The sequence below is a fragment of the Bufo bufo genome, chromosome 1 (assembly GCF_905171765.1).
Source record: "Bufo bufo chromosome 1, aBufBuf1.1, whole genome shotgun sequence".
NCBI lineage: Eukaryota > Metazoa > Chordata > Amphibia > Anura > Bufonidae > Bufo > Bufo bufo.
In genome coordinates this window covers 784,883,663-784,899,555 of record NC_053389.1, presented here as the reverse complement: position 1 = coordinate 784,899,555, position 15,893 = coordinate 784,883,663, and the positions used below count along the sequence as shown (strand labels likewise).

Here is a 15,893-nt window from a genome sequence, read left to right as displayed (position 1 = left end):
GTCTTTATTTCCTGCAGTCTGCCACGTTATCAAGCAGGGCCACCCAATGCAAAATCGGTCATGCTGGAGGATGTTGCAGGCAGCAGAACGTTCTCCACGGCGTCTCAAGACTCTGTCACGTCTGTCACATGTGCTCAGTGTGAACCTGCTTTCATCTGTGAAGAGCACAGGGCGCCAGTGGCGAATTTGCCAATCTTGGTGTTCTCTGGCAAATGGTGTTGGGCTGTAAGCACAACCCCCACCTGTGGACGTCGGGCCCTCATATCACCCTCATGGAGTCTGTTTCTGACCGTTTGAGCAGACACATGCACATTTGTGGCCTGCTGGAGGTCATTTTGCAGGGCTCTGGCAGTGCTCCTCCTGTTCCTCCTTGCACAAAGGCGGAGGTAGCGGTCCTGCTGCTGGGTTGTTGCCCTCCTACAGCCTCCTCCACGTCTCCTGATGTACTGGCCTGTCTCCTGGTAGCGCCTCCATGCTCTGGACACTATGCTGACAGACACAGCAAACCTTCTTGCCACAGCTCGCATTGATGTGCCATCCTGGATAAGCTGCACTACCTGAGCCACTTGTGTGGGTTGTAGACTCCGTCTCATGCTACCACTAGAGTGAAAGCACCGCCAGCATTCAAAAGTGACCAAAACATCAGCCAGGAAGCATAGGAACTGAGAAGTGGTCTGTGGTGACCACCTGCAGAAACACTCCTTTATTGGGGGTGTCTTGCTAATTGCCTATAATTTCCACCTGTTGTCTATCCCATTTGCACAACAGCATGTGAAATTGATTGTCACTCAGTGTTGCTTCCTAAGTGGACAGTTTGATTTCACAGAAGTGTGATTGACTTGGAGTTACATTGTGTTGTTTAAGTGTTCCCTTTATTTTTTTGAGCAGTGTATATAGCTTAGCGGTGCACAAGGGACAGTTCCGTGACAAATCCTACAACTTAGGCCTCTTTCACACGAGCCTGACGGATTAGGTCTGGATGCGTTCAGTGAAACTCGCACCAATTTGCAAGCCAGTTCAGTCAAGATTTGTCTTTGATTGTGTTCAGTTTTTATCACGCGGGTGCAATGCGTTTTGATAAAAAACTGAAGGTTTACAAACAACATCTCTTAGCAACCATCAGTGAAAAACGCATCGGATCCGCACTTGCTTGCGTTTTTCACTGAAGCCCCATTCACTTCTATGCAGCCAGGGCTGCGTGAAAAACGCAGAATATAGAACATGCTGCGTTTTTCACACAACGCAGAACTGATGCGTGAAAAACATCGCTCATGTACACAGACCCATTGATATAAATGGGTCAGGATTCAGGGCGGGTGCTGTGCGTTTACGTCACGCATTGCACCCGCTCGGAAAACTGGCTCGTGTGAAAGGGGCCTTACTGATAGCAATTTTCCAGATCTTTCCTTGAAGTCAGGGAATGGAACATTTTCTTGCTTACGCTTAGGGCTTATGCGCACGAACGTATTTTTTTTTCCATTTCCGTTCTGTTTATTTACAGGTCCATATACGGAACCATTCACTTCAATGGGTCTGCAAAAAAAAAAAACGGAAATGACTCTCTGTGCATTCCGTTTCAGTATGTCCGCTTCGGACAAGGACAGGTATTGTTACAATTGATCCACCCAAAAAAAAAACCCGGATGCAATACAGATGTCGTGTTATTTTAGTGGATCTGTCTTTTGCGGAAAGCAAAATACATACGGCCGTGTGCATGAGCCCTTAAAGGGAACCTGTCACCGGGATTTTGTGTATAGAGCTGAGGACATAGGTTGCTAGATGGCCTCTAGCACATCCACAATATCCAGTCCCCATAGCTCTGTGTGCTTTTATTGTGTAAAAAAACGATTTAATCCATATGCAAATAAACCTGAGATGAGTCCTGTCCCTGACTCATCTCACATACAGGACTCATCTCAGGTTAATTTGCATATGTATCAAATTTTTTTTTTTTTTTACACAATAAAAGCACACAGAGCTATGGGGACTGGGTATTGCGGATGTGCTAGCGGCCATCTAGCAGCCCATGTCCTCAGCTCTATACACAAAATCCCGGTGGACAGGTTCCCTTTAAGAGGCTGAAAACCTGTGCAGACCTGATATTTTGTTACAGTTGAGGGTTTCTTCTAAATACGTCTGATACCTTTAGGGTGGAGTCACACAGGCGGGCTCGGTCAGGGAAACACGGTCCATGTTTTGGCTGCATCTCCTGACCCGAACTCACTGGTGATCTATGACACCGTCAGTTCCCATCTGATCACGGCTCCATTGTACTCCTAACTAACTGTCTATGGGACTACCGAGAATCACTTGGCTATGTCTAGAAGTGAATGGAGCAGTGTTCACAACTAGTGTTCCATTCTGTTCTCAGAGATCATACATTTATCGCCAACCTTGCGGATAGGCAATAAACGGCGCCTATGGGCCAACCCCTTTAATTAGTTGTGCAGCCAGTACTTATTGATGACCTAGCCTAAGGATAGGTCATCAGTATCTGATCGGTGGGGGTCACCTGAAGCACAATCCCTTTAAGCTCCTAACAAGTCAGTGAGAGGTTGCGAGGTCTGCATCTTACCTGGGTTCAGTTCTATCGAGTGCCTCTCGGTATAAATATATAAGACTGCCAAAATGGACAAGGAACTGCAAAATCACCGTCAGGATGGTGTACAAGTTGAAGATGTTAGGCAAAGGACGCTCACTGGAGAGGTATTTGAGAGGCTGAAAAAAATGGAGGAAGAGAGTCAAACACGGGAAAAGAAACATTGCCACCTCTAGCGGTGCCGTGTATACAAATCAGAAAACCCACCTTAGATCGGGAGATGAAGAGGAAGCAGCCGGCCAGAAGTAGCCCTTGTAATGTAGCTTGGAAGTCGCTAAACTTTACCCCCTCCAGATACAAAACGCTCTGTCCGTAGGCCAGGATGAGAGCGTTCAGGGCCAGTATTTTAAACATCTGCAGCGTTGTAACCAGAGTACAGCGGCCCTGCTTGATAACGTGGCAGACTGCAGGAAATAAAGACACCGGTGACAATATGGTAGGAGGGTCTGATGTCCTACACCTCAGCCAAAACACTTCACACAATACAGTTCGTCCCTAAAAGGTAAACCTGCCTCCGAGGAGTACCTCAGATCACCCTTCCCCACAATGAAACACCCCACAGAAAATGACCCCAGCGCCTACACCACAGTATGTTAAGGGCCTGAGGTAGTCACTGTGCCAATGTGGGCATAGTGCCTCTAAAGCTGGATTTATTTGGTAAGATAATCGGGCAGATTATACAAATGCTTGTTCCCGACAATCTGCCAGTGTAAAAATGCAGCCGATCACCCAATGAATTAGCGATCTGCTCGTTCATCGGGTGAAATGATAAGTTAGTGAAGGCACATAAATTATGCAGATATATGAGGATGAGCGTTCATAATAGCCACAGCTCGTCCTCATATTGTGGAGATGATCGCTTCACCTCCACTTAACGAGCAGCCAGTTGGTCCCTTTGGATCAGGGATGCCCAACCTGCGGCCCTCCAGCTGGTGCAAAACTACAACTGCCAGCATGCCTGGCCACCCTACAACTATTAGGGCATGCTAGGAGTTGTAGTTTTGCAACAGCTGGAGGGCCGCAGGTTGAGCATCCCTGCTTTAGATTGTCGGGAAGGAAGCGCTCCTTCCCAACAAGTGCCTGCTCATCTATGGAGGTGACCGCTCCAAGGTACGGGGAGCAGCGATCGCTAATGCCATTACTCGTCCCCATACAGATGAGGTTTTTTTTGCCAGCAGCAGATCCATGTTTACACAGAAAAATCTGCTGCCGACAAGAGACGATTTTTGTGTCCGCACAAATGATTTAATATACGATGAACAAGCATTTCCCTCGTTCATCGGCGGCACCTTTAAACCGCCTATGAGCGTTCATATGAATGCACATCCCTTTACGAGATTATGGGGATTCCGGATTATCGAAGCTGCCATAGTGAGGAACCTTGTAAAATAACGTGCTCCTATATACAGTGTATAGACTCACTGCATTGTATGGACGACAGCTTAGAAGTAAATGGAGCAGCAATACTGGCATCTCCCAGCTTCACCACCTGCGCCTGATCCTCCTCCAACTCCTTCAGGACCTGGCTGATCCGCTCCTGCAAAATAAGCACAGCGCTAATGACAAGAACATCCAGTACAATGGAGGTGACAAAGGACGCCGCTTTTCTGTACAACTACTCTTAGCAGCACTTTCTATGCAAAGACGTCTCTCTCAAGGTAAGAGAACCATCTCGCTAGCACCACCTTGTGGAAGTGGCTCCCCTATGAGTCGAAATCCAAGCCTTGGAATACGACAATGGAAAATGCCAAGCCAGAAATCCATCCGTAGTATACACACATCTGGCTTGGCATTTCCCCCTGTCCTATCCCAACCCTTCTTAAAAAGTCAGATTTTGACTCATAGGGAGCCACATCCACAAGGTGGCGCTAGAGAGATGGTTCTCTTTCCTTGGGAGGTGCCTCGGCTAGTAAATTCCCCTGCAGCACTTCCACTAAGTCTCCATACAGGGCTGGTCTCTTTAAGGAGAGCCAGTACTCTGCCTGAGCAGCACTTTTTATATAATACAACAAAGAAAAGGCAAAGGACTCTAAACATAGGGGACAACTTAAAGGGGTATTCCCATCTCAACCACTGATGGCTAAGAGTGGACTACCATCTATATAGAATCCACATATGGTGGGGCTCAGCCCACTTGCATAAGGATATTATGTACAACCACGACAGGAACGAGCCTCCCTAGCGTCACCCACGATACTGGTCACTATCGCAGCCTGCTATTGGCTGCCCCCCCCCCCCCCGAGCTGCCGTTACCTGTCTCCTAGCGCTTGTTCCGTGACTGCTCTCTCCTGTGGGCTGTAGTTTGAAGTGGTACTGGGTACTTGGTTGGGGTTGTTTGTTTTACGGTCCGCGCTCCAGGCCGGAGGCGCGACGCCGTTTCTACAAATAGTACTTAGCGTTCTCACGAGTGAATAGTGACGTCACTGTTCCAGCTACGGATCGTACAGGAATTTGTTTTATGAGATTAATAAAAATGAGGTTGTTTTTTTTTTTAGAATTTACACCGACTTTTAGTAAGAGAGAGATTAATTTTCTAGACCTGACAGTTTTCATTGAGGGGAACAAGATACATACAAAGACCTTCAATAAACCTACTGACGCCAACAGCTTTATCTCCAAGGAGAGTTGCCACCTGCCGCGGTGGTTAGAAAACATACCAAGAAGTCAGTTTCTACGTATCAAAAGAAATTGTACGGAACTAGTAGAATACGAAAGGGAAGCTGAAGCCCTGCAGAGAAAATTTGAAAACAAAAAAGGATACAACGTGGCCAAACTGATAACTCAAAAGAAAGAAGTAGGACAGCTAGATAGACAAGCTTTAGGCTAGGTCTATACGACGACATTTGTCACGCGACATTTTGTTGCAACATGCGACGCAACAGTCGCAGAAAATCCATTTGAGATGAATTTTGCAGTATGTTGCGGTGCGACACCATAGACTGCCATCATAAAAATTGTCGCGCGACATTGGTGCAACCAAATGTTGCAGTGTAGTCGTGCCCTCTCTGTCGCGCGACAAATGTCGTCGTGTAGACCTAGCCTTACTGGAGAGAAGAGAGAAGTCCAAAATGAAGGAGGAAGAGGACATAATAATCCCACCTCTTATTTTACCGTACAATGGCCAAGTGAGTCTCTTTAAAAAAAAAATTGTGAGCAAACATTGGGACGCTCTGAGGGAAGACAAAATAGTGGGGGAATTGATCCCCAAGGAGCCGAGATTTAACTATCGGAAAGCTAAAAACCTATTCAATAGGTTACCAAACAAGAGAAAAATAAAAATAGAAATAAAAAACAAAAATAAAAATGATGATAATAAAGCTCACTATAAAAAGGCATAATGGATGCTTCCAGAGTAAGAAATGTGTAGGGAGCAGAACGTCCGGCAACAGCAAAACACAGATGAACATAAAAAACATCAATAGCACCAATGAAGAAGACATTAATGGGTTCATTACATGCAATAGTTGGGGGGTAATATGTGCCATCACATGCCCCTGCAACAAGATGTATATTGGCCGTACCAAAAGACAATTAAGAAAAAGGGTGGGAGAACAGAGAGATAGAGAGATTATTATATATCTATATCTATCTCATCAATAGAAAGTTTGAAGGACATCCACTGTCTAGACATTACAAGGAAAAGCATGAAGGGAAATTTAACGGGTCCACTTTTGCGGAATAGAATTAGTGAGATTACCAAAAAGAGGGGGAGATCTGATAAAAAGTATGTCTCGAGTGGAAACTAAATGGATTTTTAATATGGATACCTTGGCACCCGGAGATAGAGCCGTTTGCATTTGAATGAGAAAAGCATCATTGCGGGCGGTAGATAAATACACTTAAGCAGTAGATGTCACTGCCGGCAAATCGGAACATAAGACAGGATAGAAACAGTTAAGGTGGGTCCGCTAGAGGGTATAAGTACTGAGCACTCAGGAGCATCACCATATTCCTCTTTACCCGATGAAGGACAGCGTACTGTCCGAAACGCGTTGTTAGGAATTTTGGTACTAGCTACGATCCGTAGCTGGAACAGTGACATCACTATCCACTTGTGAGAAAGCCAAGTAATATTTGTAGAAACTGCGTCGCGCCACCAGGACCATAAAACAAACAACCCCAACCAAGTACCCAGTACTACTTCAAACTACAGCCCACAGGGGATAGTCACGGAAGTCACAGAACAAGCGCTAGGAGACAGGTCACGGCAGCTCCAGCGCCAAGTTAAATAGTCTGTGACAATCCTATTGCGTAGTAGTGTACTGTAGAAGGTTGAGGCAAGCGCGGTGTCATTGATACTGATGTATGTATACTCCACAGAGTCTGCTGGGCTGACACTGCCTTCATGATTAATCTTACCCTCTGCTGAGCCTGTTGTTCCTCTCGCTGGATCATGATCCGGTTCCTTGCCGCCCTGGAAGTGGGCTTGATGGAGTTGCTCGAGAATGGTCCAGCAGGTCTGCCCTCTGTCACGGTTTCCCGGGGCTTCTTCTTCCTCTCCTCAGGTAGGCGTTCTGGAGCATTGGCGAGTAGGGCTACCCCTGAGAGAATAGAGGTGACCAGCGCCACAAGCCTGACATTTACTAGAGGTCTGCAGAACTAATCAGCAAAATCTTAGATGAACTGACACATAACATTTCAACTGAATTTTTTTTTTTGAAAAACAAAACTCCTCTTGGTGCTGCTTGCCAAATCGAAGGAAATACACCCAAAGCAATGTACGAATTGAAGATAAGGAGACTTTTGTATTACTTACCAGTAAAGTCTCTTTCTCGCTCTTCCTTGGGGGACACAGGAAACCATGGGTATAGCTCTGCTCCCTAGGAGGCGTGACACTAAGTGAAAGCTGTAAGCCCCTCCTCCATCAGCTATACCCTTCAGCCTGGAGAAGAGACTGCCAGTTGCGTGTCCAAGTAGTGAAAGATAACCACCAACCGGAAAAAAGAACCGTCAAGCCCCAACGGGGGCAACCAAGCCGGAACCACAACTGTAAACCCAAATGAAGGGCGGGTGCTGTGTCCCCCAAGGAAGAGCGAGAAAGAGACTTTACTGGTAAGTAATACAAAAGTCTCCTTTTCTCGCCCATATTCCTTGGGGGACACAGGAAACCATGGGACGTTCCAGAGCAGTCCCAGAAGGGAGGGACCAGAACAAACTAGACCAACACCGGAGGCATCAATCAACTGCCGCCTGCAACACCAGACGGCCTAAAGCAGCGTCAGCCGACGCATGAGTATGCACCCTGTAGAACTTGGTGAAGGTGTGCAAGGAGGACCAAGTGGCCGCCTTGCAAATCTGCTCCGTAGAAGCCCGATTTCTCTGAGCCCAGGAAGCCCCGACCGCTCTAGTGGAATGAGCGGTAACACCGAGGGGCGGAACCTTGCCCTTGGCGAGATAAGCCTCAGTAACAGCCATCTTGACAAAACGGGCGATAGCAACCTTGGATGCCGCCAACCCTCTGCGCGACCCCTCCGGAACCACAAAGAGCGAGTCAGTACGCCTGAAAGAGCTGGTTACCTCCAGGTAAACCTTGAGCGCCCTGACAACGTCCAGGCGATGAAGTTCCCTCTCCCTAGGGTGGGAAGGGGAAGGACACAAAGAGGGGAGAACGATGTCCTCGTTCAGATGAAAAGCGGAGACCACCTTAGGAAGGAAGGAAGGGACCGAACGAAGAACTACCTTGTCCTGGTGGAACACTAGGAAAGGTTCCAGACAGGAGAGTGCAGCCAATTCGGACACCCTCCGAAGAGAGGTGACGGCTACAAGGAAAATAACCTTGCAGGACAGAAGTCGCAAGGAAACCGTCCGCAGAGGCTCGAAAGGAGAAGCCTGGAGCGCTGAGAGAACCAGGTTCAGGTCCCAGGGCGGTACCGGAGGCCGGTACGGGGGAACCGCGTGAGCCACGCCCTGAAGGAAGGTCTTGACAGGACCAAGGGGGGCCAGTGGGCGCTGAAACAAAATGGACAGCGCAGACACCTGACCCTTCAAAGAACTAAGACCCAGACCTTGGGCAAGTCCGCTCTGCAGGAAGGACAAAACGGTGGGGAGAGAAAAGCGGAGCGGAGGAATCCCCAGATCGGCACAGAACCCCAAATAGGTCCTCCAGGTCCTATAATAGATCCTAGAAGAGGACGGCTTACGGGCGCGGATCATGGTGCGGACGACGTCCGCAGAAAAACCCCTACGTGTCAGGACGGTGGTCTCAACAACCACGCCGTCAAACGTAGGGACCTTAAACGCGGGTGGAAGATCGGTCCCTGAGAGAGAAGATCTTCCCTGGCGGGCAGCGGCCAGGGCGCGTCTGCCAGGAGCAGCATGAGGTCGGCATACCAAGACCGGCGGGGCCAGTCCGGAGCGACCAGAATTACCGAGACGCCTTCCGCCGCGATCTTCCGAAGGACCTTGGGCAGGAGTGGGATGGGAGGGAATATGTATGGACGCGCGAAGCCTCGCCAAGGAAGAACGAGGGCGTCGGCTCCGCAAGCTCCCGGATCCCTGGCCCTGGACAGATAGGCGGGGACCTTGTGATTGAACTTGGAGGCCATGAGGTCCACGTCCGGTATGCCCCAACGAAGGCAAATGGCCTCGAATACCTCCGGGTGAAGAGACCACTCGCCGGGGTCGACAGTGGTGCGACTGAGGAAGTCCGCCGCCCAATTGTCCACCCCTGGAATAAAAATTGCCGATAGGGCCGGGACGTGGGCTTCCGCCCAACGGAGAATGCTGGAGACCTCCCTCATTGCAGCAGCGCTGCGAGTGCCCCCCTGGTGGTTTATGTACGCCACAGCCGTGGCGTTGTCCGACTGTACACGAACTGGATGACCTTTCAACAGATGAGTCCAGTGTCGTAGAGACAAAAAGGCCGCTCTCAGCTCCAGGACATTGATCGAGAGTTTGGACTCCAACGGAGACCAAATGCCCTGGACGGATCGGGGAGGAAACACGCCTCCCCAGGCAAAGAGACTGGCATCGGTTGTAACCACCAACCAGTTGAGTGGCAGAAAAGACCTGCCCAGAAGAGGGGACTGTAACCACCAGCGGAGAGATGACCTCACCGGAGGCGATAGATGGAAGGGATGATCCAGAGACTGCGGCGATTTGTCCCAGGAGGAGAGGATCGCCCGTTGGAGAGGGCGGGAGTGAAACTGCGCAAACGGGATCGCCTCGAAGCAGGCAACCATCTGCCCCAAGACCCGCATGCAGAAGCGGAAGGACGGTCGACGGTGGAGAAGGAGACCCCGAACCGCCCCACGGAGGATCAGACGTTTTCCCGAGGGAAGACGTACTTCCGCCGCTCCCGTGTCTAAAAGCATTCCCAGGAAGACCAGTTGTCTGGAGGGGGGAAGGGAGGACTTGGGGAAGTTGATGACCCAACCGAACCTCGTCAGAGTCTCTAGAGTGAGATCCACGCTGGCAACCGCTTGAGAAAGGGACGGAGCCTTGATGAGGATATCGTCCAAGTACGGTAGCAGAAAAACACCCCTGGAACGGAGTAAGGCCAAAACCGGGGCCAGGACCTTGGTGAACACCCGGGGGGCTGTTGCCAGCCCAAAGGGAAGGGCGACAAACTGGAAGTGGAGGTCCCCCACGGCGAATCGGAGGAAGCGATGGTGACACCGGGCTACCGGAACATGGAGGTAGGCATCCTGTATATCGATGGAAGACATGAAATCTCCCTGCTCCAGGGAAGCTACCGCGGAACGGAGGGACTCCATCCGAAACCGTCGAAGGAGGAGAAAACGGTTGAGCTTTTTGAGGTCCAAAATGGGCCGCATGGAACCTCCCTTCTTGGGAACTACAAAGAGGTTCGAGTAGAACCCTTGGAACCTTTCCTCTAGAGGAACGGGGGTAATCACCCCCCTGTCCAGTAAGGCTTGAACGGCCGCGGAGAACGCAACCGCGCGTTTCGGGTCCCGTGGCGGGCGGGAGCGAAAGAACCGATCTGGAGGGAAGGATGCAAATTCGATTTTGTATCCGGAGCACACAATTTCGAGGGCCCAGGCGTCGGAGACGTGAGCCAACCAGACGTCCCTGAAAAGGAGGAGCCGGCCCCCCACCCGGGTGGGTGGGGGCGCGCCTTCAGGCAGAGGATTGCTTTGCTGCGGGTGTGCGGGCAGCCTGCGGCTTGCGCCAGGAGGGCTGCGCCCGAAAAAACGGCTTCCTATGTTTGTCCTGGGGAGGAGCCGAAGCGGCAGCTGTGGTGGGAGCCCCAGAGGCCCTGCGGGAGGACCGAAAACGAGACGCACCAGGGCGTCCGCGGGGGGCGCCCCTGGCTTGGGGTTGAGGAAGATGGGTGCTTTTACCACCCGTGGCCTCCGAAATAAGTTCGTCTAGGCGGACCCCGAAAAGGCGGGAACCCGCAAACGGTAGCCCCGCCAAGGAACGTTTGGAGGCAGCGTCCGCTTTCCAAACCTTCAGCCAGAGCTCCCTCCTGACGGAAACTGCCAGGGCGGAGGAGCGTGCAATAAGGGCTCCCGCATCAAGGGAGGCCTCACAAACAAAATTCCCGGCCCGAACAATAAGCTGGGCCAAGGAACGCAGGTCCTGGATAGGGACGTCCGAGTCCAACTCCTGTTCCAGCTGCGCACCCCAAGCGGAAATTGCTTTCCCTGCCCAAGCAGAGGCAAAAACCGGTCTGAGAGCAGAACCGGAGGCAGCAAAAATGCCCTTAGAAAGGGTCTCCATGCGACGGTCCTCCGCTGACTGAAGAGAGGACCCGTCGGGAACAGGGATGGCCGTGTTCTTTGACAGCCGGGCCACAGGGGGGTCCACCTTGGGTGGGGAAGACCATGTGGCCACGACATCTGCTGGAAAAGGATAGCAAATGTCCAGCTTCTTGGGGTTGACAAAACGGGCGTCCGGGCGAGCCCAAGCCTTAGACACCACAGAGGAGAAATCAGAGTGGATTGGAAAGACTTTTGAGACCTGCCTGGGTCTGATAAATGAGACGCTAGCTGCGTCCGAGCTAGGGGGATCATCCTGCACCTTAAAGGTGTCACGAATATCAGAGATGAGTTGACCCATCGCTGAGGCTAGCTTGGACGGCAGGGCCGAGTCCATTTCCAAATCTGAAACCGCCAATTCACCTTCAGAGAGCGAATCCTTTGGAGAGGAGAGGCTCGTCTGGGTGCGCACGCGTGGCGGGGAGAGGGAGGCATCCGAGGAGGAGGCTCGCTCTACTCTAATACGCTTCTGAGAGTGCCTAGCTCGGGAGGGGTCACTAAAAGAGAGTGAACCCGCTGCAGCGGCAGAAGCGGTGGACCCGGAGGGCGCGACAGTAAGAGTGGCGTCCTGCGGGGTAGGCGGCCTGTCTATTAGGCGGCCCACGACATGAGTGAGGCTTTCCACGGCCTGGGACAGGGATCTAGCCCAGTCAGGCGGGTCAGAGGCAGCAGGGAGCGACACAGCGGGCGACTGAGGCTGCGGTGGAGCCCGGCATGCAGTACAGTGCGGATCAGACTGCCCCCGGGGAAAGGGTTCCCTACAAGCAGTACAGGCATGGTACCAAGGCTTGGCGGCTGCAGAAGGGTCTGACATGGTGGAACAAAGATGTTGCACTTAAAGTGGGAGACCCCAAGGAAAGAAACGGGGATAACACCCAAGCGACAGTACTGTGGCACGGAGGGGGTTAAAAGTCCTACCAGACCCGGATGATGCAAGCGGCAGCGGTAAGGGGAACAGACTGAGGAGGCTGTGGAGGAGAGGCAGCAGCACCGGCTTCGGATCGCACTGCAGAGAGGATTCCACGCAGCACTGTGCGATGAACCCGGAAGTAGCGGAGCGCATGTAGGAAGCTCCGCCCCCTCTCTGCCGCTCTGAAGCAGAGCCGCGCGCGCGCGGCAAAATGATTTTAACCCCCAAGGATCATGAAGTGCCGGCCTGAAATGGCGCCGTTCACGCCAAGAAAGCGGCCCCCTCCGCGCCTGGATGTGGCAGACGGCTTGCTTTTTTTTTTTTCCTGCAGCCGTCCCCTGAAGGTAGCGTCCCTGCCAAGGACCTGCCCAGATAAACTCCCCTGCCCGATAACGGTCCCGATATATGCCCGGGGGGGGGGGGGGGGGGGTGGCGCACGATGTAGCAGTGGCCATGTAGTAACAGTGGCCATGGGAGCCCAGGAGGCCTGTAGCAGCGGTGGGAGAGGAAGGGGAGGCTGGAGCAGCCTGTCTCACCATACGCTGTCTTCACCCTCAAATCCATCCAGCGGGGTCGCCCCTTCAGCTCCTGGCACCGCAGTGGCAGGAAGCCGGGGGAGGGACTTGGCGTGCGGGCGACCCTGAGCTGGCGGGACGCAGGGGAGCGAGGCTGCCCTGGTCCACCTTGTCTTCTGTGGGGGAGGCGGCAGTGCGGAATTACCGGCACTGGCGCAACTCAACCCCGGGAGAAACAGAGGGGTCTAATGCGCCTCTGTTGTCCCTGTAAGTAGAAAAAAACCGAATTAAAAACAACAAATAACGCAAAAATAAAAAATCATAGGAAAAACAACCCTGCATAAGCAGGGGGTGTCTTGCCTCCTTGGACACTAAGCAAAAACTGGCAGTCTCTTCTCCAGGCTGAAGGGTATAGCTGATGGAGGAGGGGCTTACAGCTTTCACTTAGTGTCACGCCTCCTAGGGAGCAGAGCTATACCCATGGTTTCCTGTGTCCCCCAAGGAATATGGGCGAGAAACTTTATTTGGTGTGCAGTGCAACAAGGCTGGCCCAGAAAAAGGGTCTTCATCAAGTGTTGTGCCTGTGTCACTGACATTGTACTGGGTGAAGACCCTTGTTCAGGGTCAAAATGCGTCATACTGAACGTCCCAAAAATATATACACACATGCAGCTTTACTCTGGATATATTTCTACTGATTTGGGAGGTCACCAAGCAGCGGCAAGAGGTGCTTCTACGAGGCAAATCAGGCAAAGCATCGACTGTTTTCCTGTTGCCTACAATGTGACTTCTGGCTTGATGACCCTTTCCGCTGGTCCTAGGACAGAGCTGTACCGACTGCTTGCACAACTCACCGAGGTGAGAAGACATCCAACCAGCATCATCAGGTATGGATTACCGACTCCCGATAGGTCCTGACAGGCTCTGGCTTTTCATAGCCTTGAAGGGGACAAAATACTTCTCTACATTCACGCTTGGGATACCATGTCTTCAGGAACACTGCTGGCCTTCACATTTCAGAGATCACATTTGTAAAGCTGTATTTTCTTTGTGTACTGCCTTTTTACTTACCCACATTAGCATGTTTTAACGCCCCAACGTCATTAGTCCCATCTCCGCACATCAATGTGATGTAGCCCAGCTCTTTCAGACTCGTAATCACAAATTCCTGTTGACAGAGATCATCTGATCATGAACCAGAACTCGGAAATGTGACCAGTGTATAGAGTTTCCGGTCATCACATGATCTTTTACCATGGTAATGGATCATGTGACGGACCATGTGATGACCGGAGTGACGTCACCACAGGTCCTTTTCCTGCACACAGCAAAAAAGAAGACAGAAGGAGATGCCGGCTGCGCGATCAAGTGGATTAAGGTGAGTTAAATATATATATTTGTTTTTAACCCCTCCAGCGCTATTGTACTATGCATTCTGTATTCAGAATGCTATTATTTTCCCTTATAACCATGTTATAAGGGAAAATAATAGCAATCTACAGAACACCGATCCCAAGCCCGAACTTCTGGTTTGGGTACCAAACATGCGATTTTTCTCACGCGAGTGCAAAACGTATTACAATGTTTTGCACTCGCGCGAAAAAAATCGCGCATGTTCCCACAACGCACCCGCACCTTTCCCCGCAACGCCCGTGTGAAAGAGGCCTTAAGGGGTTGTCTCATTTTGCCATTACAAAGCAGAGATGGGAGCAAGCCCCCACACCGCCAGGTGGCCGGGAAACAGAAGAGCGGGCCAACGCTCCACTGCTTCAGTAGCTCCTATTGCAGTGCAAAACAGAGGAGCAAATCAAGTTGTGCAGTTTCCATAATTCCTTAGTAACGGCGAGATGAGACAACCCCTTTAAATAAAACCATCAGGCAGCAGCAGTTAATGGAATGGAAGAGATACTTTTCTCCCCTGCCGCTACCACCAGCGTCATGCTTCGGTCCTCCCTGGCTGAAGTGGTTCCATACACTCCTCGTCACCGTTGCAACCAATCACATCCCATATACTGCTAATAAGGCTACTTTAACACTAGCGGCACGGACATCCGGCAGGCTGTTCCGTCGGGTGAACAGCCTTTCGGATCCGTCCTGCCGCTAGTGAACGTGTGCCTCCGGACTGCCGCTCAGTCCCCATTGACTATAATGGGGGTGGGGCGGAGTTCCGGCGGAGGCGCGGCGAGAGGCTTCTGGAATAAATGTCGGACATGTCGTAGTTTTATTCTGGCAGCCTCTCGCCGTGCCTCCGCCCCCACCACCATTATACTCAATAGGGACGGAGCGGCAGTCCGGGGGCACACGTTCACTAGCTGCAGAACAAATACGACAGGATGTTCACACGATGGAAGCGCCTGCCGCAGGACCGTGCCGCTAGTGTGAAAGTAGCCTAAGGCCACCGATTGGCTGCAGGGTGACCTGTGTGAATGGTATGCCATTGCCAAAGCCAGGAAGATGACCTGAGTGGTGCAGGACTGGAAGCTGAAGGGGAGAAAAGGGGCGAGGATCATTTCTTATTATTTTAGACCTTTTACAGGGGCTGCCCGAGTTTTTCTATAACTCTGACAATCCCAAACAAAGGTACTATTAAATGCTTTCACCAGCATGTTCTAAAGGCTTTGGACTCCTTTGGGGCATGTTTTAATAATTGCATTTTACTTATTTTGGGGCTAAAAATCTTTTTTTTCAGTTGGTCTGGTATTTTCAACCATTTTTGAGACACGGGGGTTATAAACACCAGTCTATTTGCAGAGGATCACTTCTAAGTCCTGTCAGCTGAGTGCTTATGTGAAGCCTTATCTCTGATCTCCTGACCTCAAACATTCATTATAGCTCTTTTCAAACTGAAAAGAACATGGCCTAAATGAGTGTTTATGGGATAAGGCTTCACATGAGCCTTCAGCTGACAGGACTGAGAAGTGATACTTTGCAAACAGACTGATTTTTAAACCCTGTATCTCAAAAACAGGTAAAAGTTTTTTTTTTAAATAAACAACAACTGAAAGGTGTCCATAGCCTTTAATTCCGGGATCTGCTGGGGTCGTCAGTTCAAGTATCCCAAATACTGAATTTAGGCAGCATTTTCCTTTAATCTGAACATGAGCAAAAATAAAACCTCACTTGGCCCATGCATTGTAAATGGCAGG

The 15,893-nt window shown here is 50.9% G+C and overlaps 1 protein-coding gene across 1 annotated transcript in view; it reads right to left on the bottom strand.

Moving 5' to 3' along the window:
- Window positions 1–15,893, bottom strand: part of ATP13A1 (ATPase 13A1) — a 42,826-nt gene that overhangs the window by 6,329 nt on the left and 20,604 nt on the right. The window contains exons 19-23 of the mRNA XM_040414898.1: window positions 13,819–13,915; window positions 6,959–7,140; window positions 4,022–4,136; window positions 2,807–3,003; window positions 2,576–2,718 (exon numbers count right to left, since the gene is read on the bottom strand). Coding sequence (XP_040270832.1) covers window positions 2,576–2,718; window positions 2,807–3,003; window positions 4,022–4,136; window positions 6,959–7,140; window positions 13,819–13,915 — 734 coding nt within the window. The remainder of the gene's footprint in view (window positions 1–2,575; window positions 2,719–2,806; window positions 3,004–4,021; window positions 4,137–6,958; window positions 7,141–13,818; window positions 13,916–15,893) is intronic.